Source organism: Ammospiza nelsoni, chromosome 28 (assembly GCF_027579445.1).
Source record: "Ammospiza nelsoni isolate bAmmNel1 chromosome 28, bAmmNel1.pri, whole genome shotgun sequence".
Taxonomy (NCBI): domain Eukaryota; kingdom Metazoa; phylum Chordata; class Aves; order Passeriformes; family Passerellidae; genus Ammospiza; species Ammospiza nelsoni.
In genome coordinates this window covers 3,119,858-3,147,787 of record NC_080660.1, presented here as the reverse complement: position 1 = coordinate 3,147,787, position 27,930 = coordinate 3,119,858, and the positions used below count along the sequence as shown (strand labels likewise).

General features: G+C 55.7%; 1 protein-coding gene across 4 annotated transcripts in view; it reads left to right on the top strand.

Annotated features, from left to right (window-relative positions):
* MEF2D (myocyte enhancer factor 2D) overlaps nt 1–27,587 on the top strand; it is a 44,509-nt gene extending 16,922 nt beyond the window's left edge. For 2 of the 4 annotated variants that reach the window (XM_059490144.1, XM_059490143.1), the window contains exons 4-10: nt 2,757–2,967; nt 8,226–8,282; nt 15,108–15,301; nt 16,744–16,764; nt 20,906–21,035; nt 25,677–25,911; nt 27,232–27,587. In XM_059490144.1, the coding sequence (XP_059346127.1) occupies nt 2,757–2,967; nt 8,226–8,282; nt 15,108–15,301; nt 16,744–16,764; nt 20,906–21,035; nt 25,677–25,911; nt 27,232–27,562 (1,179 nt within the window). In that variant the 3' untranslated portion in view covers nt 27,563–27,587. The remainder of the gene's footprint in view (nt 1–2,756; nt 2,968–8,225; nt 8,283–15,107; nt 15,302–16,743; nt 16,765–20,905; nt 21,036–25,676; nt 25,912–27,231) is intronic. The other 2 variants (XM_059490146.1, XM_059490145.1) reach the window with 1 other exon arrangement.
* The last annotated feature ends 343 nt before the right edge of the window (nt 27,588–27,930 follow it).

Below are 27,930 nucleotides of genomic sequence, written 5' to 3'. Positions count from 1 at the left end.
ACACACAGAGCCCCACCCAAAATAATCTGCCCTTCTGTGCTTTGCAAGCCCCCACAAGTTCGAATTCTGGCTTTTGTTGAGAGCTGGGCCTTGTGAAATCTTCAGGTTTTGGGGTTTCTTTTTGCTGACTCAGCACTGTGTTGCTCCACGAGCCTTGCAAGGATCCCAAAATCTGGCTTTTGATCCCCTAGATCTCAGGGTGGAGGAGGTGGGGAGGCTGCCCTGAGACCTGGGAGGGCTGAGGAGGTGGAGGGAAGTGCAGGTGGTGATGATCTCTTGCAGCTCTGGAGGAGAGGGGTTCAGGGCAGGATTAGCTCTGTCAGGACATGGATCTACCTCAGCCTCCCTGGTTTCACTAAGGAGGTGCAGATTCCCACCCTACCAGGGTGTGTGGGGTGGGAGTGGAGCCCCAGCAGGACCTGCAGCCCCCCAGCACCTGCCATGGTGGAAAATAAGCTGAAAAGCCACCTGAGCTTTGTCCTTAGTGCAGAACACCCTTATGAGCAGGGGCTGCTCAGCCTCACAACGTGTCTGCTGCAAAGGGAGGGCCCTGAGCAGGCTCTCATCATCCAGACAGGCCCATCCAAAGGGACAGTCTGTGCCCAGAGGTCCTTTCAGCAGGTGGCATTCAAGTGCTGGGTGGCTCCTCATCAGGGCACAGCATCTGGCTCCCCCACTAAACCTCCCTGGCAGCAAGGGGCCGGGCAGTGCAGGTGGAGTGTGTGGTTGAAGGAGACGCTTTTCCATTTTAACGCTGGGTTGGTTTTGTGTGTGAGCAGAACTAACCCAGAGGGGCAGCCTAACGACAGCTGTGTCTGCTAACGAAGGGCCCCGTGGGGCTTCTGCCTCTGGTGTTTGCCCTCCCTTCTAACAAGAGCAGAAATGGTGGATTTTGGCTGATTTGTGCATCTTCTCCCCCAGACTTTGGAGCCATGTGCAAGCTGCCATTGTGCCGGGGCAGTGCCAGCCTCACACCTGTCTGCAGGTGCATTAAGGCAAATCTCAGCTCCTGGGCTGCTGTGTCAGCTCACAGCCCCACCATGGCACTGCTCATGGTGTGGTGTGGAGGAGCTGCAGCTCTTCCTCTCCCTCACAGCTCCACCATGGCACTGCTCATGGTGTGGTGTGGAGGAGCTGCAGCTCTTCCTCTCCCTCACAGCCCCACCATAGCACTGCTCGTGGTGTGGAGGAGCTGCAGCTCTTCCTCTCCCTCACAGCCCCACCATGGCACTGCTCATGGTGTGGTGTGGAGGAGCTGCAGCTCTTCCTCTCCCTCGCTGGGAGCTCTGAAGGCACACGGCCGCGTTGGCAGTGATTTATTACACAACGCCGCTCCAGTGTTCGTGCAACGCCCAAGAAACCTTCCTCCTCCTCCTCCTCCTCCTCCTCTTCCCGTGATTCTGCTGCCGTGCAGGATGAGCAGAGGGAGGGCTCCGTGTTCCAGCTCTCCCTGGTGCTGTAGGAGTTGCTGAGGGCGCAGGCTCGGAGCCGCTGCCCTCACGGCTTGGCTGCAGCCTCGGGATATCTCTGAAGGACAGGATGCCCTTGGGAGGCAGGTGGGGACAGTTCCTGCCAGGGAGGCGTGGGTGAGCACTGTCCTACTCCTTCCTGCCATCCCCCTCTCTCACCTAAGGAGCAGGAGCTATAGAGGAGCAGATTTTTGGAGGAGAAGGGGCCGCAAGTCCCTCTTCCCTCACTGGGGTTCCACTCTGGCTCTGTGATGGTCCCATTCAGTGCTGGGCTACTCTCCCTCTCCATCCCAGAGCAAATTAAAATGGGACTTAAGCAAAGCCCGTGCTAAAGCCTCTAAGCAGGTGCCAGCTCCTGTTAAGGAAGAGCAAATCAGTGACATAAGACAAACGGCTGGGATAATCACAGCGGCTCTGGCTCCCACGGGACGCTGGTAGGTGAAGCTGCTCCTCAACCTACAGCCAAGGATAGGGCTTTAGTGATGCTCCTGCGTTCCTGAGGTCAGCTCCTCCTTCCCAGCAGCTCCCAGAGGGGACAGGATGGATCTCAGAGTGACCCAGGGGCTCCCTGGAGCAAAATGAGTCTTTACCAAGTGCTCGGCCACCAGAATGGGGATCCACTGCTGGCTTCCTGCTGGCTGAGGGACAGAGAACAGAATCTTGCTTGGGGTGAGGGGTAGTGCCAAGCTGGGCTGCTGTCAGTGCTGGTGGGGGCAGACCACCAGGCTGGTGCCCACCTTCATGCTCTGGGCTGCTCCCAGCCTGTCCTGAACACACAGGGGGTAAATAAATACAGCCTGAAAAAGAGGCCACAACAGTTGTTTGCAGAGCTTGGGTATGTCCAGGAGGATGGCCCATTGCTCTTCCTGGTGTTCCCTGGTGGGGAGCTGGGCTCTGGGGCATCCCCCCAAAGTGCCAATGTGGGTTTGAGCACAGCACTGCAGGTTTGAGGAGCCTGCCTGTCCCCCTTTGGCCAGCAGCTGTGCTGTGCTGCAGGAACTCTTCTTGGTGGGGAGCTGGGCTCTGGTGCATTTCCCCCAGAGTGCCAGTGTGGGTTTGAGCACAGCAGTGCAGGTCAGCACTGCAGGTTTGAGGACCCTGACTGTCCCCCTTTGGTCAGCAGCTGTGCTGTGCTGCAGGAACTCTTCTGGTGAGGAATGGGCTCTGGTGCATCCCCTGCAAGGTGCCAGTGTGGGTTCAAGCACAGCAGTGCAGGTTTGAGGAGCCTGCCTGTCCCCCTTGGCCTGCAGGAACCCGGCTCCCCTTTACCCCCTGCTCTCTGTTCAGTCCACAGTGCCCGCTCCGAACTTCGCCATGCCCGTGACGGTGCCGGTGACCAACCAGAACTCGCTGCAGTTCAGCAACCCTGGCAGCTCTCTGGTCACCCAGTCCCTGGTGACCTCCTCGCTGACAGACCCCCGGCTCCTGTCCCCACAGCAGCCAGCCTTGCAGAGGAACACCGTGTCCCCAGGGCTGCCACAGAGGCCAGCCAGTGCAGGTGAGCCATGCTGTGAGCCCCTCACCTGTGGGAGTGTCGGCGGTTGGATGGTTGGGATGGATGGAGACGAGAGATCTCTGAGGCCAGGTCTGGAATTTGGGGTTTATTGCAAAGGGCCTGGGTGCAGGGCCCTGCTGGGATTTGGGGTTTATTGCAAAGGGCCTGGGTGCAGGGCCCTGCTGGGATTTGGGGTTTATTGCACAGGGCCTGGGTGCAGGGCCCTGCTGGGAGCTGCAGCCACAGCTCAGAGCAGGACTGAGAGAAGAGAGGGGTAGAGAGGATGAGAGGGTGAAAACGTAAAAGTGTAAGAGAGCAAAAGGGGTAAGAGAGTTAAAGGGGTAAGAGGGTGAGGTTCCCGTTACAATACAATAAATCTTCTGTGCTGAATATTCTAATTCTCACTAACCAATATAGTACAATATACAAATCCTATAGCATTTCCATACAGTCTGTAAGAATCATTACATTCCCATATTGTGTTACATTTTAAACCCTAAAAACTCCTCTTTGGGCCCCTTCTGCCAAGCTGGCAGGGTCTGCTCTGAGCCTTGGAGCTGTCTGCAAGCAGAGGGTGTTGTTCCATCAATAGGGGATTACCTTCAGTGAGCACACCATTGTTTTCCAGGTGTTCAGTAACTGAGGGATCTCAAAGCTTCCTTTCATTTCAATCTCGCTTATAGTTTCTATATTCTCAAAATCTTTTGCCAGACCATCATATTTATAAAGTTTTCCTGTTCCATCTTCCCCAACACTCACCTCCTCATCCTTCCTGCCTGCTGGGCTTGCAGCACCCAGTCTGGGGCACCCCTGAGGGAGGGGGACACCCCTGCTGCTTCCATGCCCTGCCCAGGGTCCACATTGCAGCACCTGTGGGTGGCAGAAGCACCCTGAAAGTGTTGCTGCACCTCAGTGTGTGCTTCTGCCAGCCATGGATGCCCTGTTTGTGCCCCAAACTGAGGGCAGCCTCCCCACCTTACCTAGGGCTCTTTGAGAGCTGGATCCCTGCAGGCTCTGGGTTGGATTCCTGCAGGATCTGAGTGGGATCCCTGCAGGCTCTGGGTTGGGTTGGGCAGTGCAGGATGACTCACCTGGCACCATGCCCAGGCTTGGGGGTGGCTGCTGGCACCCAGCTCGCTGGTGGCACTCTGGTGACATGGGTCTGGCTGCCTAAAAAGGGCTGTTCTGAGTTGGGCTGTGCTGCCTGCAGTTGGCTGTGGGTGATTACTCATGTGGCTGTGCTGACAGATCTGAGGAGCAGTCATTTCCAGCAGGGACAGCCCATGGGTGGCACAGGACAGGCTGGGGCAGAGCAGTTGTCACCCCGCAGTGGCAGAGGGGACAAGGACAATGTGTGACCACAGCCTGGCTCTCTTTTATGATCATAAATAATATTCCTGCTATTTTGGATGTCACTGTAAAAGTCACCCAGGCTGCAAATGGCAGAGCTGGTGCCAGTGACCACCTGAACATTGGGTCCTCAGCTATGGCCCCTGGGGCTTTCAGAGCTCTGGGGAGCTTTGCAAAGAGGATGGGTTGGGAGACAAGGCTGGGAGATGCTTCCAGAAGGTTTGTGCTGGATCAGGGTGCGCAGGAGGAATGGGATGCAGCAGGAACCATGGTGCAGAGAGAGCTTGTTTGCTCACTGCTCTCACCACAGTCTCCAAGGTGCCTCACAGCACTCAGGTGTCAGGATGAGACCCCAGAGCTGCAGGAGAGGGGAAATTGTGCTCCAGGACTGATCCCAGAGAGCAGAGAGGGGAAATTGTGCTCTAGGACTGATCCCAGAGAGCAGAGAGGGGAAATTCTGCTCCAGGACTGATCCCAGAGAGCAGAGAGGATTCATTCTGCTCCAGGAGTGATCCCAGAGAGAAGAGAGGATTCATTCTGCTCCAGGACTGGTCCCAGAGAGCAGAGAGGGGAAATTGTGCTCTAGGACTGATCCCAGAGAGCAGAGAGGGGAAATTGTGCTCTAGGACTGATCCCAGAGAGCAGAGAGGGGACATTCTGCTCCAGGACTGATCCCAGAGAGCAGAGAGGGGAAATTGTGCTCTAGGACTGATCCCAGAGAGCAGAGAGGGGAAATTGTGCTCCAGGACTGATCCCAGAGAGCAGAGAGGATTAATTCTGCTCCAGGACTGATCCCAGAGAGCAGAGAGGGAATATTCATTCTGCTCCAGGACTGATCCCAGAGAGCAGAGAGGGATCATTCTGCTCCAGGAGTGATCCCAGAGAGCAGAGAGGATTCATTCTGCTTCAGGACTGGTCCCAGAGAGCAGAGAGGGGACATTCTGCTCCAGGAGTGATCCCAGAGAGCAGAAAGGATTCATTCTGCTCCAGGACTGATCCCAGAGAGCAGCATTTCACTGCAGGCAGGGTGGCAGAGCCCTCCTCAGGCACAGGCAGCCATGGCTGAGGCTGCAGGGATCTCCTGCCCTCTCTGAGGCCCCTCAGCTGAGAGCAGCAGAGGCTTCCTGGTGGAGCAGACCCCTCTGGGGGCTCGCTGTTTCCAGCTCTCTCCCTGCTCCTTTCAGGGGGATCATTTTGTGGTTGTGAGCTCAGAGGTGTTCCAAGTCTGGCCATCTGTGTCTCATTCACTGCCTGCCTGGGACACGGAAGAAATCCTGTTTATAGGAGCCAGGGCCTTGCATGTTAGAAAAAATCCTTTTTTTTCCCCCTAAATGTTTTTTAGCTGGTTGTGTTGTTTCCAAAGAAATGCGCAGGGAGGGCTGGGTGGGTGCCCTGACAGTGCCTGGTGCTGCTGGCTCGGGGATGCTGTGGGAGAAGGGCAGCCAAGGAGGGTGCACAGGGCTGGGGCTGGGTTGGCATCACTCACCCAAGGAGCTGAGCCCTCTACGGCACCATAGGCACAGTGCTTGGGGTGCCACAGCAGGGCACAGCCACAAAATCTTGGTGGATTCCCTTCTGTTGCACATGGGAGGCACGGGAGTTCTGGCTTTGCATCCCCATCCTTCAGGGGGGTGCCTGGGACACGGAAGAAATCCTGTTTGTAGGAGCCAGGGCCTTGCATGTTAGAAAAAATCCTTTTTTTTCCCCTAAATTTTCTTTTAGCTGGTTGTGTTGTTTCCAAAGCAAATGCACAGGGAGGGCCCTGGGTGCCCTCCAGTGCTGCTGGCTCGGGGGTGCTGTGGGAGAAGGGCAGCCAAGGAGGGGTGTACAGCGCTGGGGCTGGGTTGGCATCACTCACCCAAGGAGCTGAGCCCTCTGTGGCATCATGGGCACAGTGCTTGGGGTGCTGGTGTTGTCTCACAGCAGGGCACAGCCACAAAACCCTGGTGGGTTGGGAAAATTGTCACTGTTTCATCCTAATGTGTCCTTGCTAATGCAGCTGAGTCAAAATTCAAACAGGAAAAAACGTAGCATACATGACTTAGACTGCAGCCAGATAGGAGATCCACGGTTTTGGGGCGCATTCAAACAAGTGGTGGTTTCAACTATCTTGCCAGGAGGATCTGCCAATAAAGCCTGTGATGATCAAATTGATGTCTGAGTCTCCTTCCGTCGACAGGGTCCCTTCTGTGGGACTTTGGAGGCACAGGGACCTCTGGCTTTGCATCCATCCCTTCAGGGAGATGCTGCAATCACGTCTAGTGGCTCATCCACCCTTCCTCAGGCCATACAATTTTTTTAGGACCATATGAGGAGTAACTCCTTCCCTCACTCAGCTCAGCCCTCCCAGCCTCCTCCAGCTTCCAGGGGCTCTCCGAGAGCCGCGGGCTGGATCAAGATTGGTGTCTCAGGTTTCTCCATCTGCCTCGGGAAGGGCTGGGCAGTGCTCGGAGGTGGGGTTTGGCACCCACAGCCCCCTGTTGGCCAGCCCGGGGCTCCGGCTTGACTGCGGTCACAGCTCCGGAGCCTCCGCGCCGCCTCTTGGCTGCAGCCGCGGTCAGGCAGCCCCGGCTGGGGAGTCGGTGGCTGTCAGAAATAACTCGGAGCAAGGCAGAAGAAAGAGCGAGTCTTCTTCCAGGAGAGGCAAAGCGTTCTGGTTTTTTGGGGAATAAAAAGGTCCAGTTTTTCCCAGTTTGGTGGGGAATTTCAGCGCTTTGCTGCAAGTGTTGGGACGATGGGAGTGGGGATCGCTGTGGTGTCCTGGCAGTGTGGGATGGTTTCCATCAGTGTGAACCTTTTGGGAATAAAAATGTCCAGTTTTTCCCAGTTTGGTGGGGATTTCAGCGCTTTGCTGGAAGTGTTGGGAGTGGGGATCACTGTGGTGTCCTGGTAATTTGGCATGGTTTCCATCCCTGTGAACCTTTTAGGAATAAAAATGTCCAGTTTTTTCCCAGTTTGGTGGGGAATTTCATGCTGCAAGTGTTGTGAGTGGGGAATCACTGTGGTGTCCTGGTAATTTGGGATGGTTTCCATCCCTGTGAACCTTTTGGGAATAAAAATGTCCATTTTTTTCCCAGTTTGGTGGGGAATTTCATGCTGCAAGTGTTGGGAGTGGGGAATCACTGTGGTGTCCTGGTAATTTGGCATGGTTTCCATCCCTGTGAACCTTTTGGGAATAAAAATGTCCATTTTTTTCCCAGTTTGGTGGGGAATTTCATGCTGCAAGTGTTGGGAGTGGGGATCACTGTGGTGTCCTGGTAATTTGGCATGGTTTCCATCCCTGTGAACCTTTTGGGAATAAAAATGTCCAGTTTTTTCCCAGTTTGGTGGGGAATTTCATGCTGCAAGTGTTGGGGCAATAGAAGTTGGGATCTCTCTGGTGTCCTGGCAGTTTGGGATGGTTTCCATCAGTCTGAACCTTTTGGGAATAAAAATGTCCAGTTTTTTCCCAGTTTGGTGGGGATTTCAGCGCTTTGCTGGAAGTGTTGGGAGTGGGGATCACTGTGGTGTCCTGGCAGTGTGGGATGGTTTCCATCCCTGTGAACATTACAGGGGGGATTTTATTTCCTGTCATGCTGCTGGGGCTCTCTCTCTCTCTCTCTCTCTCTCTCTTCCCCAGCAGCACCAGCTCTGTGTCCCCCCCAAAAGGGGGGCTTGGAATAAAATAGCTGCAGTGTTTTCCAAGTTGCCTCCTTCCTTTGGAGCAGGCTCTGTGCACTTGGCTCCTTCCCAAAGGAAACGGATCTGCCTGGATAACATTTCCCAACCTGATCACCAGGAATGCTGCTCCTTTTGCCCAGGACTTTGTCTTTCCTCTGCCTCCCTCCACCGTGCTCTGGGCCCCCCAAAGGCAGGGATGCTCCCCCTGTTCCTGCCCTGGTGCTGATGCCATCTCTCCTCTTGCTTTGCAGGGGCGATGCTTGGGGGAGACCTGAACAACACCAACGGAGCCTGCCCAAGCCCTGTGGGTAAGTAAGGAGCCTTCAGCCCCTGCCTGGCTCCGTGGGGCCCTCCTGCTTTCCCCACACCTCCCACAGGGTTTTGCTTTGCTGTTGAGCCCATGGGGAAGGTTTTGCCAAGGAGTTGGCATGTGGAGCTCCAGGCTGCCTTTGGTGGGGGTGCTGGTTTCAGTGACCAAGGAGTCTCCATCTACCCAGGGTTCTGGGGAGAGCTGCAGAGCAGGGAGGTGACCCCCAAAAACCAGGATTTGAGTAGCTCTGGGTTTAGCTCCTGCTGCTGCAGCCAATTCTATGATCAATTAACACCCAGCTCCTCCTCGTGCTTGGGCCCTATAAAGGAACTTTACTGCAAGCAAAAGAAGCTCATTAAGGGCCTTTTCCACTGTGAGAGCCACGGTGCTAATGAGGCTCAGGCCTCGTGGCTCAGCTCCTCAGCTGTAAAATGCACTAACAACATCTCCATGCCCACATCTGCCTCTGCCATCTGCAGGCTGAGGATGTTGGGCCGCTGCTGGTGCAGGCACAGCCCAAAGAGCAGAGCCAGCCCTGGGTAGTGCTGGGAAGCAGCTGCTGCTCTCAGCACTGGCCTTGGCAGTGCTCCCAGGCTTGGCAGGGTAGATGCCATCCCTCCCAGGGCAAGGGCAGAAGCAAAAGCTCCTGAGCCTGACTCCTCACCCCTTTTTGCAGTAGGTGCCCAGCTGGCAGCACAGAGCAGTGTGGAATCCCACATCGCCCCAGTTTAAGCCAAACTGGAGCCAGGTCCCGCTGGTTTTTGGGTGGGGTTGGACCAGTTGTGCTTCTGCAGCACCGTGGCCACCCAACCCCATCCCTGCACTCTGGACTGTGCCAGGAACAGCCATTTCCCTGTGCTGGGCAGCACCAGGGGGATTTGTTCACAGAGCAAAACCTGCAGGGTGGTTTGTGGGGCAGTGTCTCCCTGAGCTCTCCCAGCACCCAGCACTGAGCTTTGCTGGAGGGCACAGGGAAGGGGCCCTGGTGCAGCTCTGGATTCTGGATTATTCAGGAATAACCATTTCCCTGTATTGGGCAGAACCACAGGGATTTCTTCCCAGAGCAAAACCTGCAGGGTGCTTTGTGGGGCAGTGTCTCCCTGGGCTGTCCCAGCACTGAGCTTTGCTGATCCTTGAGGGCACAGGGAAGGGGCCATGGTGCAGCTCTGGATTCTGGATTATTCAGGAATAACCATTTCCCTGTGTTGGGCAGAACCACAGGGATTTCTTCCCAGAGCAAAACCTGCAGGTGCTTTGTGGGGCAGTGTCTCCCATCACTCAGCACGGAGCTTTGCTGCTCCTGGAGGGCACAGGGAAGGGGCCATGGTGCCCCAGCCCCCAGGCAGCTCTGGGGCCCCCATCCACCCCCGTGTCAGCTGTCGGAGCAGCCCCTGCGGGTGCAGAGCTTGGCAGGGCCCCTGAATGTCAGCATTGACGTCACCCGAGCATTCCCTGCGTTCCTGCTGCCACTGCAGGAAATGGGGCTGAGCAGCAGGGCCAGCCCCACAGCCCTGCTGTCCCCAGAGCCCTGCACCCTCCCTGGGGCTCCCCTCGTGCCTCTGGGAGGGGATGTGGCTCTGGCAGGTCTCAAATACCTGCTACGTCTCTTCCTTCTCCTCCTCCTCCTCCTCGTCCTCCTCCTCCCTTGCAGTCTCTGCAGCACTCAGTGATCACCTGCTGCCTCTGAGTCATCAGCTGCGGGTGCCTCTGGCCGGATCCTGCAGTGCTGTGTCCCTGCATCCTGCCCACACTCCCTGGCTGTGCCACCCTCGGCATGCGGCACCCACCCCTGCCCCGTGGGGGATGCTGAGCCCTGGGTGTCCCTGCTCAAACTCACACCAGGCTGATGCAGAGGCTGCCCAGAGGGCTCCTGGCACTGACGTGTTTTCTGAAAAAATCCTTTCTTTCTTTTCTGAGAAGCTGAGAGGCCTTGGGAATAAAATGTAAGCAATGGTTATCTGCTGCTGTGGAATGCAACAGGTAGATTTGTAATTAGTCTCACGCAGTTGTTTCTAATTAATGGCCAATCACAGCCCAGCTGGCTCGGACAGAGAGTCCAAGCCACAAGCCTTTATCATTCTTTCTTTTTCTATTCTTAGCCAGCCTTCTGATGAAATCCTTTCTTCTATTCTTTTAGTATAGTTTTAATGTAATATATATCATAAAATAATAGATCAAGCCTTCTGAAACATGGAGTCAGATCCTCGTCTCTTCCCTCATCCTCAGACCCCTGTGAACACGGTCACAGCTCCTCTTTTGGACTCCTTCCCTTGGCTGGGGGGTCCTGGTGGGAGTGCAGCCCTTCTGTGTCTGGCTGGATCCATGCTGGGTGCACATGGCAGTGACAGCAGCAGTGACAGCCCAAGGCCACTCCTCATCTTTGGGGGTGAGCGGTGGCAGTACTGGAACCCAAAGTCCAGCACAGGGAGCCACCCCAGCCCACAGTGATCCAGAGAGTGCCTCAAACAGGGTCAGCACGAGAGCCCCATGTGCATCCATGCCTTGGGAAGGAGAATATCAAAGGATTTAACATTTCTTCTGGCTTTTCCATGGCCTTGGGAAGGAGAATATCTGTGACCGTGTTCACAGGGGGATCTGAGGGTGAGGGAAGAGATGAGGATCTGACTCCATGTTTCAGGAGGCTGATTTATTATTTTATTATATAAATTACATTAAAACTATACTAAAAGAATAGAAGAAAGGATTTCATCAGCAGGCTGGCTAAGAATAGAAAAAGAAGGAATGATAACAAAGGTTTGTGTCTTGGACAGAGTCTGAGCCAACTGGGCTGTGATTGGCCATTAATTAGAAACAACTGTATCAGACTGATTACAAATCTACCTGTTGCATTCCACAGCAGCAGATAACCATTGTTTACATTTAGTTCCTGAGGTCTCAGCTTCTCAGGAGGAAAAATCCTAAGGAAAGGATTTTCCATAAAAGATGTCTGCGACAAATATCAAAGAGTTTACCATTTCTTTTAGCTTTTCCATGGCTTTGAGAAGGAGAATATCAAAGAATGTAACATTCCCTTTGGCTTTTCCATGGATCTGGGAAGGAGAATATCAGAGTTCAACATTTCTTTTGGCTTTTCCATGGACTTGGGAAGGAGAAAATCAAAGGATTTAACATTTCTTTTGGCTTTTCTATGGCCACCAGCACTGCAGCTCACCTGAGGAATTTCTGCACATTTGTTGTTGATAAATCTAAAAGCCAGTGCCCCTGTGGGACCAAGGGGGGCATTGCCACCCCCTGTGCCATCTGTGGGATCCAGGGGAGTGTCACCACCCCTGTGCCATCTGTGAGATCAGAGCATTGCCACCCCTGTGCCATCCATGGCATCAGAGGGGAGCATTGTCACCCTTGTGCCATCTGTGGGATCAGAGCATTGCCACCCCCTGTGCCATCTGTGGGATCAGAGCATTGCCACCCCCTGTGCCATCTGTGGGATCAAGGGGAGCATTACCACCCCCTGTGCCATCTGTGGGATCAGAGCGTTGCTACCCCCTGTGCCATCATTGCCACCCCCTGTGCCATCTGTGGGATCAAGGGGAGCATTGCCACCCCCTGTGCCATCATTGCCACCCCCTGTGCCATCTGTGGGATACAGGGGAGTGTCACCGGCCCTGTGCCATCATTGCCACCCCTGTGCCATCTGTGGGATCAGAAGGGAGCATTGCCACCCTCTGTGCCATCTGTAGGACCAAGGGGAGCATTGGTGCCACTCCCCTCTGACCCCACAGATGGCACAGGGGTGGCAATGCTCTGATCCCACAGATGGCACAGGTGGTGGGATCAAGGGGAACATTACCACCCCCTGTGCCCAGTGCCATCTGTGGGATCAGAGGGACCATTGCCACCCCCTGTGCCATCATTGCCACCCTCTGTGCCATCCATGGGATTAAGGGGAACATTACCACCCCTGTGCCCAGTGCCATTTGTGGGATCCCGGAGATCATTGCCACCCCCTGTGCCATCATTGCCACCTCCTGTGCCATCTGTGGGATCAAGGGGATCAGTGCCACCCCCTGTGCCATCATTGCCGCCCCTGTGCCATCTGTGGGATCAAGGGGATCAGTGCCACCCCCTGTGCCATCATTGCCGCCCCTGTGCCATCTGTGGGATCAAGGGGATCAGTGCCACCCCCTGTGCCATCATTGCCACTTCCTGTGCCATCTGTGGGATCAAGGGGATCAGTGCCACCCCCTGTGCCATCATTGCCGCCCCTGTGCCATCTGTGGGATCAAGGGGATCAGTGCCACCCCCTGTGCCATCATTGCTGCCCCTGTGCCATCTGCGGGATCAAGGGGAGCATCACCACCCCCAATGCCATCTGTGGGATCAGGGGGAGCATTGCCACCCCCTGTGCCATCATTGCCACCCCCTGTGCCATCTGTGGGATCAAGGGGAGCATTGCCACCCCTGTACCATCCGTGGGATCAAGGGGAACATCACCACCCCCTGTGCCATCATTGCCACCCTCTGTGCCATCCATGGGATCAAGGGGAACATTACCACCCCCTGTGCCCAGTGCCATTTGTGGGATCCAGGAGATCATTGCCACCCCCTGTGCCATCATTGCCACCTCCTGTGCCATCTGTGGGATCAAGGGGATCAGTGCCACCCCCTGTGCCCAATGCCACCCCGCGTGCCCGCTGTGCCCACCCTGGCAGCCCCAGGGGTGCAGGGATTTTGCTGAGCCCCCCTGGCTGCAGTGCTGGTGGCAGCAGCCCCTGTGAAATGCAGCTGCAGCTCGATGTGCATGTCATTAATAATGCAATCAGCGACCTATTTTTCCCGGTCTAACGTGCAGTGAATGTGAGGGCTGAATCCTGGTGATTGCTGAACGCCTTTCTATCTTTGGGGCCTATTCATGAAAAAAAAACCAGCCCTCATCAGAACTGTAATCTGATCCAATTTATTCCTTTCCTGATGTTCATCAAATCTTTTCCTTTTTATTTTTTTTTCTTCCTTTCCTTTCTTCTTTTTTTTTTTTTCTCTTTGCACATAAAATCTTTAAGTGGGGCAGCAGGAGGAGGAGGAGGAGAGAACCTCAGATCTTCAAAGGGGCAGTGGGAGCAGTGAACTGAGTGCTCACTGTGCCACAGCCCCTTTTCACTGCCCCAGCACCATAAAGAGACCTTAAAAGTGAATTTGCCAATAATTACCCATCTTGGCAGGGCTGTGGAGCCCAAGCAGAGCAGGGAAAGAGCCTGGCTGCACATCAGGCTCTGGGATTTGCTGGGTGTTTCTGCAGGAACACACAGGGGAGTCCCTGCAGGTTGGGGAGCTCAGGGGCTGCTGCCTGTCCTGGGGTGAACCTGCTGGGGTGCAGGAGGGATTTGGGGGGGATTTTGAGGTGCTGCTTTCCCACAAGGAGGAGCAGTCATGGAGTGTAGGATGGTCGGGATGGATGGAGATGAGAGATCTCTGCAGCCAGGGCTTGGAAATTGTGGTTTATTGCACAGGGCCTGGGTGCAGGGCCCTGCTGGGATTTGGGGTTTATTGCAAAGGGCCTGGGTGAGGGACCTTTTGGAATTTGGGGTTTATTGCAAAGGGCCTGGGTGCAGGGGCCTGCTGGGATTTGGGGTTTATTGCACAGGGCCTGGGTGCAGGGCCCTGCTGGGAGCTGCAGCCACAGCTCAGAGCAGGACTGAGAGAAGAGAGGGGGAGAGAGAGGGTGAGAGGGTGAGAGAGTAAAGGAGTAAAATGGGTAAGAGGGCGAGGTTCCCATTACAATACAATAAATCTTCTTCTGTGTTGAATATTCTAATTCTCACTAACCAGTCTAGTACAAGATACAAATCCTACAGCATTTCCATACAGCCTATAAGAATCACTACATTACCACACTGTGTTACATTTTAAACCCTAAAAACTCCTCTTTGGGCCCCTTCTGCCAAGCTGGCAGGGTCTGCTCTGAGCCTTGGAGCTGTCTGCAAGCAGAGGGTGTTGTTCCATCAATAGGGGATCACCTTCAGTTCAGCCACATCATTATTTTCTAGTTGTTCAAGGTATCTCAAAACTTGCTTTCATTTCAATCTCACTTATAGTTTCTATATTCTCAAAATCTTTTGCTAATCATATTTAGAAGGCTTCCCTGTTCCATCTTCCCTTACACTGGAGCACTGATGCAGCCCCAGTGCAGCCCCACAGCTGCAGTGTGTCCATCACCATCACCAACCTTCACCTGCTCCCTCTCTGTGCTCCCTGTGAAAAACGCCAGTCACTTGTTTTTAAAATTTTAATAGTTGAATAGTAATAAAGTGGTTATGAAAATAGTAATACAATTAGAGTAATTATAATTTGGGCAATTTGAATTAGGACAGTATGAGACAATAGAGACAAAGAGTTATGGATGTCTGGGTACCTTTTACTGGGCAGCACGAGCCCGAAGAAGGACACATGTTAAGAAAGGATTAACTCTTAAAACCAACAGCCTGTTGCATATTCATACACCTCATACATGATGCATAAATTCCATTCAAACACAGGATTCTGTCTGGTCGTTGCCAACTTCTTCCTCCGAATCCTAACAGCGCTTTTGAGGCAGGAAGAAGTTCATTTCTTCTGATAAGAAAGCAATAAATTCTCTTTCTCTGAAAGATTCAGGTGTCCTGTGGCTGCTATCTTGTTGCAAATCCTTTCTTTACAAAAAGTATCCTACATAGTTTCTATTGTAACAATTTTTATAACCTAAAACTCTCTTTAACACACTACTTAAGAGAATTAACCCAGCATTACTTTCTAACACAACACGTATCATATTTATTTTAGCACTTGTGAAAAGCCAACGGTAAAACACACATTTTTCCCACTGCAGGGAACGGCTACGTGAGTGCCAGGGCCTCTCCGGGGCTCCTGCCCGTGTCCAACGGCAGCAGCCTGGGCAAGATCATCCCGGCCAAGTCCCCTCCGCCCCCGGGGGCGCACGGAGCGCAGCTGGCCCCCAACAGCCGCAAGCCCGACCTGCGAGTCATCACCTCGCAGGGCAGCAAGGGGCTGATGCACCACCTGGTGAGTGCCATGTGCCGCTGCTGGGGCTGCCAGGGGGCACCAAGGGGCTGCCAGCGGGGCAATTTGGGGCTGTGGTGGTGGGAGCTGGATGGGGTCGTGCTGGAGGGGAGATCTGAGGGGGAAGGATGGGATTGGTGCCTGCAGCATGCTGGAGCAGCACCACTGTGAGCTCTGTGTGCCCCTTGGATGGTGCAAACCCTGTACCAGGCACCATCTGAGCTGTGTGTGCCCCATGGATGGTGCAAAACCTGTACCAGGCACCCTGTGAGCTCTGTGTGCCCCATGGATGGTGCAAACCCTGTACCAGGCACCACTGTGAGCTGTTTGTGCCCCATGGATGGTACAGACCCTGTACCAGCACCATGTGAGCTGTTTGTGCCCCATGGATGATGCAAACCCCATACCAGGCACCATTCTCACCAGTTTGTGCCCCATGGATGGTACAAACCTTACACCAGGCACCACCCGACCTGCACTGCCCCATGGCTGGTACAAACCCTGTACCAGGGACCATCTGAGCTGGTGGTGCCCCATGAATGGTACAAACCCTCTCCCAGTCACCATTTTGAGCTCTGTGTGCCCCATGGATGGTACAAACCCTCTCCCAGGCACCATTCTCACCAGTTTGTGCCCCATGGCTGGTACAAACCTTACACCAGGTACCACTCTGAGTTATTTGTGCCCCATGGATGGTACAAAACCTCTCCCAATCACCTCCCTGACCCGTGTGTGCCCTATGGAAGGTACAAACCCTCTCTCAATCACCATTTTGAGTTGTTTGTGCCCCATGAAGGGTACAAACCCTCTCCCAGTCACCACTGTGACCTATTTGTGTCACATGGATGGTGCAGCCCTCTCTCAATCACCCCCCTGACCTTCATTGCCCCATGGATGACACAAACCTCTCCCAATCACCATTTAAGCTGTTTGTGACCCATGAATGTCACAAACCCTCTCCCAATCACCCTCCTGACCCATGTGTGCCCCATGGATGGTACAAACCCTCTCTCAATCACCATTTTGAGCTGTTTGTGCCCCATGAATGGCACAAACCCTCTCCCAATCACCCCCCCTGACCAGTTTGTCCCCCATGGAAGGTACAAACCCTCTCCCAGACACCATTCTCACCAGTTTGTCCCCCATGGATGGCACAAACCCTCTCCCAGTCACCATTTGAGCTGTGTCTGCCCCATGGATGGCACAAACCCTCTCTCCATCACCCCCCTGACCCATGTGTGCCCCATGGCTGGTACAAACCCTCTCCCAATCACCATTTAAGCTGTCTGTGCCCCATGAATGGCACAAACCCTCTCCCATTCCCCACCCTGACCCGTGTGTGCCCCATGGGGGTGAGGGTGAGGTGCCAGTGGGCACAGTGCTGCTGGGGGGGGCAGTGTGAGCTAACAGTGCTCTCGGTTCTCTCCCCGCTCTCCCCTGCACAGACCGAGGACCACCTGGCTCTGGTGAGTTCCCCTCTGGGTGTGCATGGTGTGGTGGCACTTGTGCTGTTTGTCCCCTCTGTGGGGCACACACAGGGGTGGGCACTGGCTCCTGTGGTGGGATGTGGGCACCAGCTTGGATCCTGCCGCAGAAAATAAATCCAGAGGAAAGCAGCTCTTAGGAAAACCCAGTTCCCTGTGGAAAAGGAGCTGGCATGAGCTGCAAAGGGCCTGTTTCTCCTCCAAGGCCAAAATTGCTGCGTTGGTCCCCCTGGGGAGGTCAGCCAGGGTCCCTTTGGGGACTGTGGAGCTGAGCTGGGCACTGTCCCTGCCCTGGAGCTGCCCATGGGGTTTGGCTGGAGCCAGCAGCACAGGGAGACCTGGCCCATGGCCAGCACATGAGAGACAGGGAGTAAATCAGGCTCTTCCCATATTAAAGATATTATTTAAAGCCTGTGGAAATCCACTCCCTAAACCTCCCTTGTGCACGGGGCAGTTTTCTGTGTTATTTTTATGGCTTTTTTTCCCTCCTCTCCCTGGCAGCAAAGTGAATGCCACCTTGTTTGTGGCAAGGATTCACTCTGCTCTGTTGCTATTCTGGTGCAGGGCAGATGGGAGACAGGTCAGGCCAGCAAGGGAAGGGCAGGAGCTGCTGCAGGATGCAGAGCACACAGCCAGGGAAAAGCTCTCCAAAAACACAGGAGAAAGCCAGTATCCCTCTGGAAGCTGCAGAGACACTCCTGGCCAGGGCAAGGGTGGGCCAGGCATGGCAGGCACAAATTCTGCTGCTCTTTGTGTGCCCAAACCCTTGCAGCATCTCCGTGCCTCAGTTTCCCCATGAATGGAGGGGGACCAGTGTTTTCCCCACTCCCCATCTGCTCATTCCTGATCCCTGTGCCCATTCCCTGGCTGCACACTGCAGAGCATTGGTGGAAATCCACTGGGGTGGCATTTCCAGTTTTAATTGTTGGGCTGAATTAACCTGAAGTGAAAAACGTCCTCACCTGTGACCGTGTTCACAGGGGTCTGAGGATGAGGGAAGAGACAAGGATCTGACTCCGTGTTTCAGAAGGCTTGATTTATTATTTTATGATATATAGTATATTAAAACTATACTAAAAGAATAGAAGAAAGGATTTCATCAGCAGGCTAGCTAAGAATAGAAAAAGAAAGAATGATAACAAAGGTTTGTGGCTCAGACAGAGAGTCTGAGCCAGCTGGGCTGTGATTGGCCATTAATTAGAAACAACCACATGAGACCAATCACAGATGCACCTGTTGCATTCCACAGCAGCAGATAATCATTGTTTACATTTTGTTCCTGAGGCCTCTCAGCTTCTCAGGAGGAAAATTCCTAAGGAAAGGATTTTTCATAAAAGATGTTTGTGCCACTCGCCCCATCAAGGTGGCAGCAGTGAGGTGTTTGCCAGTGAGGGTGATGAAATGTGGCCAGGGTGGCACAGGCCCCTTGGCACTGCTGCAGGGTGTGTGCCCCACAGATCCCCCCTGCTCCTCCAACCTTTGCTCCCTCCACACTGCACAACCCGCCCAGCAGATCCTCTCTCCAAATGGCAGCTCCCACCTCACCCCAGGCAGCTGTGAGATGGGTCAGGATCCCTCCAGTGCCTCCCCAGTGCCCACAGCCCCAGCCCTGGCACCCTCAGTGCTGCTCCTGCAGCTCTGAGCCTGCTTTCCTCCCTGCCAGGGTTCAGAGAGGTGTCCCCCCATTTCTGTCCACACTCCCACCACTGCAGGGGCAGCAGGCTCCATGCCCTGGATCCCTGCCCTGGGAGCCAGCAGGGTCCATGCCCTGGCAGCATGCTGCATGGTTGGTACCAGCTGGGAGTGTTGTGTGTGGGCACAGTGTGGGGGGCAGCTTGCACACCTCCTCCCTGCATGGGTTGTGGTGAAAATCGGGGGGTTGGAATAGTGCCAGCAGTGCCCACACTCACCTTGGGGTGTCAGGGAGGTTCCTGGGGCTGGCACAGCCTGCCCTGCTGGTGTGCCTGTGCCCTGCCAGGGATGGCACAGGGCCCTGCAGAGAGGGGCACAAGGGATGTGGGGCTGTGGGGGCTGCAGAGAGGGGCAGAATGGGGCTGTGGGGGCACAAGGGATATGGGGTGTGGGGGCACAAAGGATGTGGGGCTGTAGGGGCACAAGGGATATGGGGTGTGGGGGCTGCAGAGAGGGGCAGAATGGGGCTGTGGGGGCACAGGGGATGGGGCTGTGGGGCTGGAAAGGGGGGCACAGGGGATGGGGGTGTGGGGGCTGCAGAGAGGGGCACAAGGGATATGGGGCTGCAGAGAGGGGCAGAATGGGGCTGTGGGAGCTGCAAAGGGGGGCAGAAGGGATGGGGCTGTGAGCCCTGCAGAAGGGATGGAGTATGGGGGCTGCAGAGAGGGGCACATGGGATGGGCTGTGGGGGCTGGAAAGGGGCAGAATGGGGCTGTGGGGGCACAGGGGATGGGGCTGTGGGGCTGGAAAGGGGCAGAATGGGACTGTGGGGCTGCACAGGGGATGGGGCTGTGGGGCTGGAAAGGGGCAGAATGGGACTGTGGGGCTGCACAGGGGATGGGGCTGTGGGGGCTGCAGAGAGGGGCAGAATGGGGCTGTGGGGGCTGCACAGGGGATGGGGCTGTGGGGGCTGCAGAGAGGGGCAGAATGGGGCTGTGGGGGCTGCAGAAGGGATGGGGCTGTGGCTCCTGCAGAGAGGGGCACAAGGGATGGGGTGTGGGGCTGCAAAGAGGGGCATAGGGGATATGGGGCTGTGGGGGCTGCAGAGAGGGGCAGAAGGGATGGAGTTGTGGGGACTGGAAATGGGGGCAGAAGGGATAGGGGCTGTGGGGGCTGGAAAGGGGCAGAATGGGGCTGTGGGTCCTGCAGAGAGGAGCAGGTGGGATGGGGCTGTGAGCACAAGGGATGGGGTGTGGGGGCTGCACAGGGGATGGGGTGTGGGGGCTGCACAGGGGATGGGGCTGTGGGGCTGTGGCCCCTGCATCCCCCTGGTCTCCTGCAGGCAGGACAGGGACAGGGCTGTGCCTTTGTGAAGACATTCAGTGCCATGTCCTTAACACCCAGCACGGCCAGGGCTGGCTGCCAGCAGGATGTGTGCCAGGAAAACCTTCTCCTGCAGCCCCCCAGAGCTTTAGCACTCAGAGCCCTGCTAATCTCCTTGCCCAGGCCACGGGGGGCACCTGGGGCTGGGCACTGTGTGGGTGCAGGGGCAGCAAATCCTGCACAGCCAGGTGCTCTCAGGTGGCCAGGGCAGGGTGCCAGCATCCAGCTTTGTCCCAGGAGAGTCTCCCTGGCCATGGGGGAGCTCTGCAGAGTGTGTGCCCAGCCTGGGGGCCCTCAGTTCCTCAGTTCCACCCTGGTGCCAGGCGTGGTTCAAGCTGGGCACTGCCCCAGTCTTCACAGGGTGACGTGTGCTGGGTGCTGGGGATTAGAGTCAAGCCTCTTGAGTCTGATTTAAACCAGATCAGCAGAGACAGCCCAGATTATCTGCCTTGTAAACAGGGCTGAATCTGACCTATAGATCTGCCCACATAACTGCCTGGAAAACCAAGGGGGGAGTTTGGGGTGCTCTGGTGCAAGGGCAGAATTTTTCCACGGTGGACCTGTTAATACCTGAGTCACCAAAACCTTGTGAGGGCACTGAGCCAGCAGGCTGCTGAGCACTGGGCTTGGAGTTTAGGGATATTCCAGAGTCCCTTTAAAATCCTGAGGCCAATGCTTGGTGTCCTCAGCTTCCCTTTGAGGCAGGGGCTTGTTCCTGGCCACCAGAGCTGCAGGGAGATGTCAGCTCTGTGCTGCCTCAGCTGGTTCTGCTTTGCTTTGGTGCCTTTGTCACTGCAAGGCTCACTCTGGAAGCAGTGAGGAATTGTCTGAGGCCTCCTGGTGCTTTCCCCCTCCATGCACTCAGGGCATGGCTGGTGCTGCTGGGTGAAGCCCAGCCATGACCTGCACATGAGTGTCAGTAGCTGGTGTGGTTTTTACTTTGCTTTTTTTTTGCAGTGTGGAATGGCCAGAGGATCAATCCTGCCTGTCCCACGCTCTCCATGCTCAGCCCCAGTGCATGCCCAGGGGGTTTGGGGGGGCCACAACCCCTGAAAATGACCCAATGCAACCCTCTGAGCTTTAACTCCCTCCCTGTTTGCTCCCACAGCAAAACACACAGCGCTTGGGTGTCTCTCAAGCAACTCACTCTCTGACCACACCAGTCGTGTCCGTGGCCACTCCGAGCCTGCTGACACAGGGGCTGCCCTTCTCTGCCATGCCCACAGCCTACAACACAGGTAAGACATGGCCAGGACACAGGTGAGACATGGCCAGGGCAGGGATCTGACACAGACAGGGCATGGCCAGGACAGAGATCTAAGGCGGGACATGGCCAGGGGAGAGATCTAAGCAGGTGAGACATGGCCAGCACAGCTCTGACACAGGTGAGACACGGCCAAGGCAGAGCTTTAAGCAGGACATGGCCAGGACAGAGATTTAACACAGGTGAGACATGGCCAGGACAGAGATTTAACACAGGTGAGACATGGCCAGGACAGAGATCTGACACAGGTGGGACATGGCCAGGACAGAGATCTGACACAGGTGAGACATGGCCAGGACAGATCTGACACAGGTGGGACATGGCCAGGACAGAGATCTGACACAGGTGCCAGGGCAGAGCTCTGAGCAGGCAGGACCTGTCCGGGGCAGAGCTCTGACACAGACAGACAGACAGACAGGACCTGGCTAGAGCAGAGCTCTGATACAGACAGACAGACAGACAGGCCCTGGCCAGGACAGTGCTCTGATACAGACAGACAGACAGACGGACAGGACCTGGCCAGGGCAGAGCTCTGATACAGACAGACAGACAGGACCTGGCTAGAGCAGAGCTCTGATACAGACAGACAGACAGACGGACAGGACCTGGCCAGGGCAGAGCTCTGATACAGACAGACAGACAGACAGACAGACAGGACCTGGCCAGGGCAGAGCTCTGACACAGACAGACAGACAGACAGACAGGACCTGGCTAGGCCAGAGCACTGACACAGACAGACAGACAGGACCTGTCCAGGGCAGAGCTCTGACACAGACAGACAGACAGACAGGACCTGGCTAGGCCAGAGCACTGACACAGACAGACAGACAGGCAGACAGGCCCTGGCCAGGACAGTGCTCTGACACAGACAGACAGACGGACAGGACCTGGCCAGGGCAGAGCTCTCAGGTGTCTCAGTTAGCCCCACAGGGAATTGTGCTGCTGCAGAACATCCCTGGGGCTCCCTCAGCAGCTGCAGTTTTGCTCCTGGAACTCTGCACTGCAGCCAGCACATGGTGCAAGGGTCCCACAGGACTAAAACCAAGGGAAATTCATTGTGTCAGTGGTGAGAGCTCACTGTCATAGCCAGCAGGGCTGTGAGGGCTGGTGCAGCCCAGTGCACTGTGCTGTGGATACTAATTACAGCTACACCCATCCCCAGGCTCTCAGAGCTCAGGGGGTGTTGTAATAATGACAAAAAAATCCCTCAAAAAGTTTGGGAAGAATGCAAACCAACCTGCTCCCAGCCACATCTGATTGGAGTGCTGGATTGAAAGCAGCCTGAGGCGACAGGGACAGTGCCCAGACACAAGAATTGCTCATCTCTCACCTGTCAGACCTCCAGCAAGACTTTGAGGCCTTGCTGGCTGCCTGTGCAACTTGTTCTGAGAAAAAAAAATTGGCAAGAAATGTCCAGAAGCTGCTTGTCTGGGAGAAGGCAGAAGTGGCAGTTGGATACTCCCTGTCCTAATGAGTAGGTGCAGCCCCAGAGATGCTGGCTGTGTGTGATGGGGCTGCTCTCCTGTGTGACCATGTGGTTTAGCAGTCAGCCAGAGTCCCCAAAATAGGTTTTAATTGAGGCCTGTGCCCTGCTCAGAGCAGAGGAGCCTGAATTTCAGCTCTCTGTAGTTATTTTTTCTCCCAGCTGACCGTGGGCAGAGCTGTGTTGCTGCCCAGGTGCTGTGGGGGCACCACTGTGGGGTACAAACTCTGAACCTGGCACTTCTGTTAGCTGGGCAGGAATTGGCTTCATTTGTGAAGAGTCTCAAGCACAAGGAGCTGAGGGGGCTCAGCCTGGAGAAAAGGGGGTTTGGAGGGACTTTGTGCAAAGCTCCCTGACAGGAGGGGACAGCCGAGACTGGGCTCTGCTTCTGGGTGACAAAGGGCAGGACAAGGAGAAATATCCCCAGGGATGTTTTAGGTGGGATATTAGGGAAAATTTCTGTGTGGAAAAGGTGTTCAGGCCTTGGAACCTCACTGCCTTGGGACAGTAGTGGTGTCACCATGCCTGGAGGGATTTAACAGAGGTGACTGTGGCACTTGGGGACATGGCTTAGTGGTGCCCCTGGCAGTGCTCAGGAACAATTGGACTCCATAGTCCTGTACAGCCTTTCCAGCCTGGAGAAAAGGAGGTTTGGGGGGACTTTGTCACTGTCCACAATTCCCTGACAGGAGGAGACAGCCAGGACTGGGCTCTGCTCCCCTGTGACAAAGGGCAGGACAAGGAGAAAACACTCCAGGTGGTGCCAGGGGAGGTTTAGGTGGGATTTTAGGGAAAAAATTCTATGTGGAAAAGGTTTGTGAAGGGTCTGGAGCACAAGGAGCTAAGGGGGCTCAGCCTGGAGAAAAGGAGGTTTGGAGGGACTTTGTCACTGTGCACAACTCCCTGACAGGAGGGGACAGAGGACTGGGCTCTGCTCGCGGGTGACAAAGGGCAGGACAAGAAAAAACGTCCCCAGAGGAGGTTTAGGTGGGATATTAGGGAAAATTCTATGAGGAAAAGGTGTTCAGGCCTTGGAACCCCAGTGCCTTGGGGCAGTGGTGGTGTCCCCCTGCCTGGAGGGATTTAACAGATGTGATTGTGAGATGTGACTGTAACAGATGTGACTTGGGGACATGGCTTAGTGGTGGCCTTGGCAGTGCTGGGGGAGCAATTGGACTCCATGGTCCTGGACAGCCTTTCCAGCCCAGATAATTCAGTGATTCTGTGATGCTGCAGATGCCCTGACAAACTCCCAGCCTGGAGCATTGCCCAGGACTCACCTGGTAGCTGGGTGGGCACTGGGTGGGCATTGCCTGCATTCCAGGCTGGTGCGGCTGTGCTGAGCTGCCTCTGCCCACAGCTCTGTGCCCATTCCTGTGCTGGGTGTCAAACCTGCCCATCCCCAGCTCTGTGACCTGGGGCAGCTCCAGCTCCAGCCCTGCTGGGGGCTGAGGGGCAGCCAGGAGTGTCAGGAGCTCCCAAAGCAGACCAGGCAGTGCAGGGGGGTGTGGAGCAGGGAACCCAGTGCCAGGATGTGTTGGGTGGGGTGTGCTGGGGATTTGGCAGCAGTTCAGCACCAGCACAGCCACCTCTGTGTGTGCTGCTGGGGTGGGGACGGCTGAAACCACGAGACACCCAAAATTAGAGCTGGGAAGGGGGAGGAGAGGGGGTGAGGAGGGTTTGTTGGGTGGCTGTGTCAGGCTGACACGGCTGACCAAGGTCTGACCATCTCCTCAAGGAGCAGCACTTCCCTCCCTGGCTTTGTCCACCAGCATTCTTTGTAAAATGCCCCCACCCTGGTTTGAGGTGCCCCATTGGGGTTTTCAGTGGGTTCTGCATGCGGACAGGCACTGCCCTGCAAATGTAGGGGGGGTCCTGGGGTGTGGGGGGTGCCCGTGGAGGGGGTGGCAACAATGTGGGGAGGGGGTCCCGGAGTGCCCATGGAGGGGGTGGAACAGTGTGGGGAAGGGTCCCGGGGTGCTCGTGGATTGGGTGGGAACAACGAGGGGTAGGGGTCCCGTGGTGTCCGTGGAGAGGGGGGGTCACGGTGACAGTCCCGTGTCATCATGGCGGGCAGCGAGCGCCCCCTGCTGCCACCCGGGACACGGCGCATGCCGTGGGGCTGTCCCCGGTACGGCCCAGGTACAGGTGAGGGTGTCCCAGGTACAGGTGGGGATGCGCCACGTATGGGTGGGGATGCCCCAGGTATAGATGGGGATGCCCCAGGCACGGATGAGGGTGCCCCAGGCACAGGTGGGGATGCCCCAGGTATGGATGAGGGCGCCCCAGGTACAGGTGGGGATGCCCAGGTACAGGTGAGGGTGCCTCAGGTACAGATGGGGATGCCCAGGCCCAGGTGGGGATGCCCCAGGCACGGATGAGGGTGCCCTAGGCACAGGTGAAGGTGCCCAAGCCCAGGTGAGGGTGCCCAGGCCCAGGTGGGTGCCAGCTGCCAGGTTTGCTGTCCCAGCAGGGCAGGAGCTGTGTCTGGCTCTGTACATTTGGCTGGAGGGGGCTCTGGGGGTCTCATGTGTTCATGGCCCTTCCTTGCGGTACCCAGACACAGCTACCATGGGCACTGCTGGGCCAGGGGCACTGGGGGTGATGTGGAAGGGGCAGCTCCTGCCAGCAGCACCCTCTGGGTGGAGGAGAAGTGGATTTGAGGAGGGAGTTGGATTTAAGGAGGGAATTGGATAGAAAGAGGGAAATGGATATAAGGAGGGAATTGGATGGAAGGAGGGAATTGTTCACACTGAGGGTGGGGAGGTGCTGGCACAGGTTGCCCACAGAAGCTCTGGCTGCCCCATTGCTGGATGTGTCCCAGGCCAGGTTGAACAGGGAACAGTCTGGGATAGTGAGAATGTCCCTGCATGTTGGACTAGATGGCCTTTAAATGTCCCTTTGCTGATGGAATGTTTGGTCATAGATTGAGCTGGATCTCAGAGGTCTTTCCAGCCTGATTGATTCTGTGATTCCAGCACAGGCCATGCACTCAGGAGCTGTGTGCTTTACCACAGACACCCCAAACACCGTGTGTTTGTGTCTCTGGTGTGTGTCCATCCTCCCTCAGTGCTCAGGGCACTCTGGGGACAGCTTTGACCTGGCATTCACTGCAGGGCTCCTCCCTTGCAGATTATCAGCTGACGAGCGCTGAGCTCTCCTCGCTGCCAGCCTTCAGCTCACCTGGAGGGCTGTCCCTTGGCAACATCTCTGCCTGGCAGCAGCAGCAGCAGCAGCAACAGCAGCAGCAGCAGCAACAGCAACAGCAGCAGCAGCAACAACAGCAACAGCAGCAGCAGCAGCAGCAGCAGCCACAGCAGCAGCCGCAGCAGCAGCACCTGGTCCCGGTGTCACTAGGAAACTTAATGTGAGTGACACCAGAGGGAAATGGGCAGTTCCATGGGGGTGCTACATCTGTAGAGCCCCAGAGAGCTGGGAGAGCCCTCTGTCTTCTCCAGGCTCCCAGTGCCAGGTGCTGGTGGGTCACGCTGTGTTCCTGGGGGCAGGAGCTGTGTGCCTGTTCATAGCTGTGGGGTTTGGGCAGTGCTGTCCCTGTGGCTCTAAGGGTGACCCAGAGTCCCTGGCTGGGATCAGGGTATTTGGGGATGCTCCCAGAGCCTCATCCTGCTGCCTGTCCACTGTGGGGTTGATCCCTGCACTCACCTGGGGGGAGCTGGGAACAGGTAGGGCTGGATGGGATGGACATTGCAGGATAAGGTGCCTGGAATAGAGGAAAGTGGCTTTTAAAATTGCAAAAAGATTGATTTTCTCCAGGGCAGAAAATACAGGCACTTGCACGTTAGAGCAGGATTTTTGGTGTGGATCTGCTTTTACTCTGGAATAAAGCACCCACACACAGTCAAAAGAAAGATTTAAGCCACTTGCCCATGATCACATTGAGACCGTGGGACAAAGAGAAGCAAGAATTTAAGAGGGAGGATCAATGATTGCCCAAACACTGAGCCAAAGCCACATTTCCACCATGAAGGGATGGATGGATGGATGGATGGATGGATGGATGGATGGATGGATGGATGGATGGATGATGGATGGATGATGGATGGATGGATGGATGGATGGATGATGGATGGATGGATGGATGATGGATGGATGGATGGATGGATGGATGGATGGATGGATGGATGGATGGATGATGGATGGATGGATGGATGGATGGATGGATGATGGATGGATGGATGGATGGATGGATGGATGATGGATGGATGGATGGATGGATGGATGGATGGATGGATGGATGGATGGATGCAGGGCTGGATGGATGGATGGATGGATGGATGGATGGATGATGGATGGATGGATGATGGATGGATGGATGGATGGATGGATGGATGGATGGATGATGGATGGATGGATGGATGCATGGATGGATGGATGGATGGATGGATGATGGATGGATGGATGGATGGATGGATGGATGGATGATGGATGGATGGATGGATGGATGGATGCATGGATGGATGGATGGATGGATGGATGGATGATGGATGGATGGATGGATGGATGGATGGATGGATGGATGGATGGTAGTGTGTGAAAGTTCTGAATTCTGTGTACTGGAGGCTAGAAGGCCACCAAAAAGATACTAATGAGCGATTTCCCATTATCTCCTCCTCCATCTTTTTCTCCCCCTTCCTCCTCCTTCTTTCCCACCCTCTCCCCCACCCAGACAAGGGAGTCACTTATCCCACACCACCACGTTGACTGTCAACACCAACCCCAACATCAGCATCAAGTCGGAGCCCGTGTCGCCCAACCGCGAGAGGAACACTGCCACCCCGCTGAGCACCTTCCCCCACCAGCCCCGCCACGAGCCCACCGGCCGCTCGCCCGTCGACAGCCTCAGCAGCAACACCAGCTCCTACGAGGGCAGCAGCGAGCGCGACGACCCCGCCCGGCCCGATTTTGGCTCCTCGCTGGGCCTCCTGCGAGCCAGCGGCGAGCCCGAGGGGGAGAGCCCCTCGGTAAAGCGCATGCGCTTGGATACCTGGGTCACATAACCAGCGAGCCGCAGAGGGGCTGGCAGAAGGGCAGGGGGAGGGTGAAACGGGTGATGGGGTGTGGGGTGTTGGGGGGGGGATGTTATCATAAACTGCCTGAGAAATAGCTTTAGGATTTTGTAGGCGTTCATTCTAGCACAGCAGCAGGGACGCATGCAGGGCATCCGGGCCAGGGCTGGGGGAATGGGGGCTGCAGGGGGGTGAATGTGTGCTCACCAAGCCCAGGGATGCTCCCCTGAGGACCAGCAGGACCCCCTGGGAGGTGGGAGCCCAGCCCTAAGCAGAGCACCTGCAGCAGGATGGGCTCTGGGGGGAGATGGGGCACAGAGCACCCCAAAATGCACCTTCCTGGCCATTCCTGTGGCTGC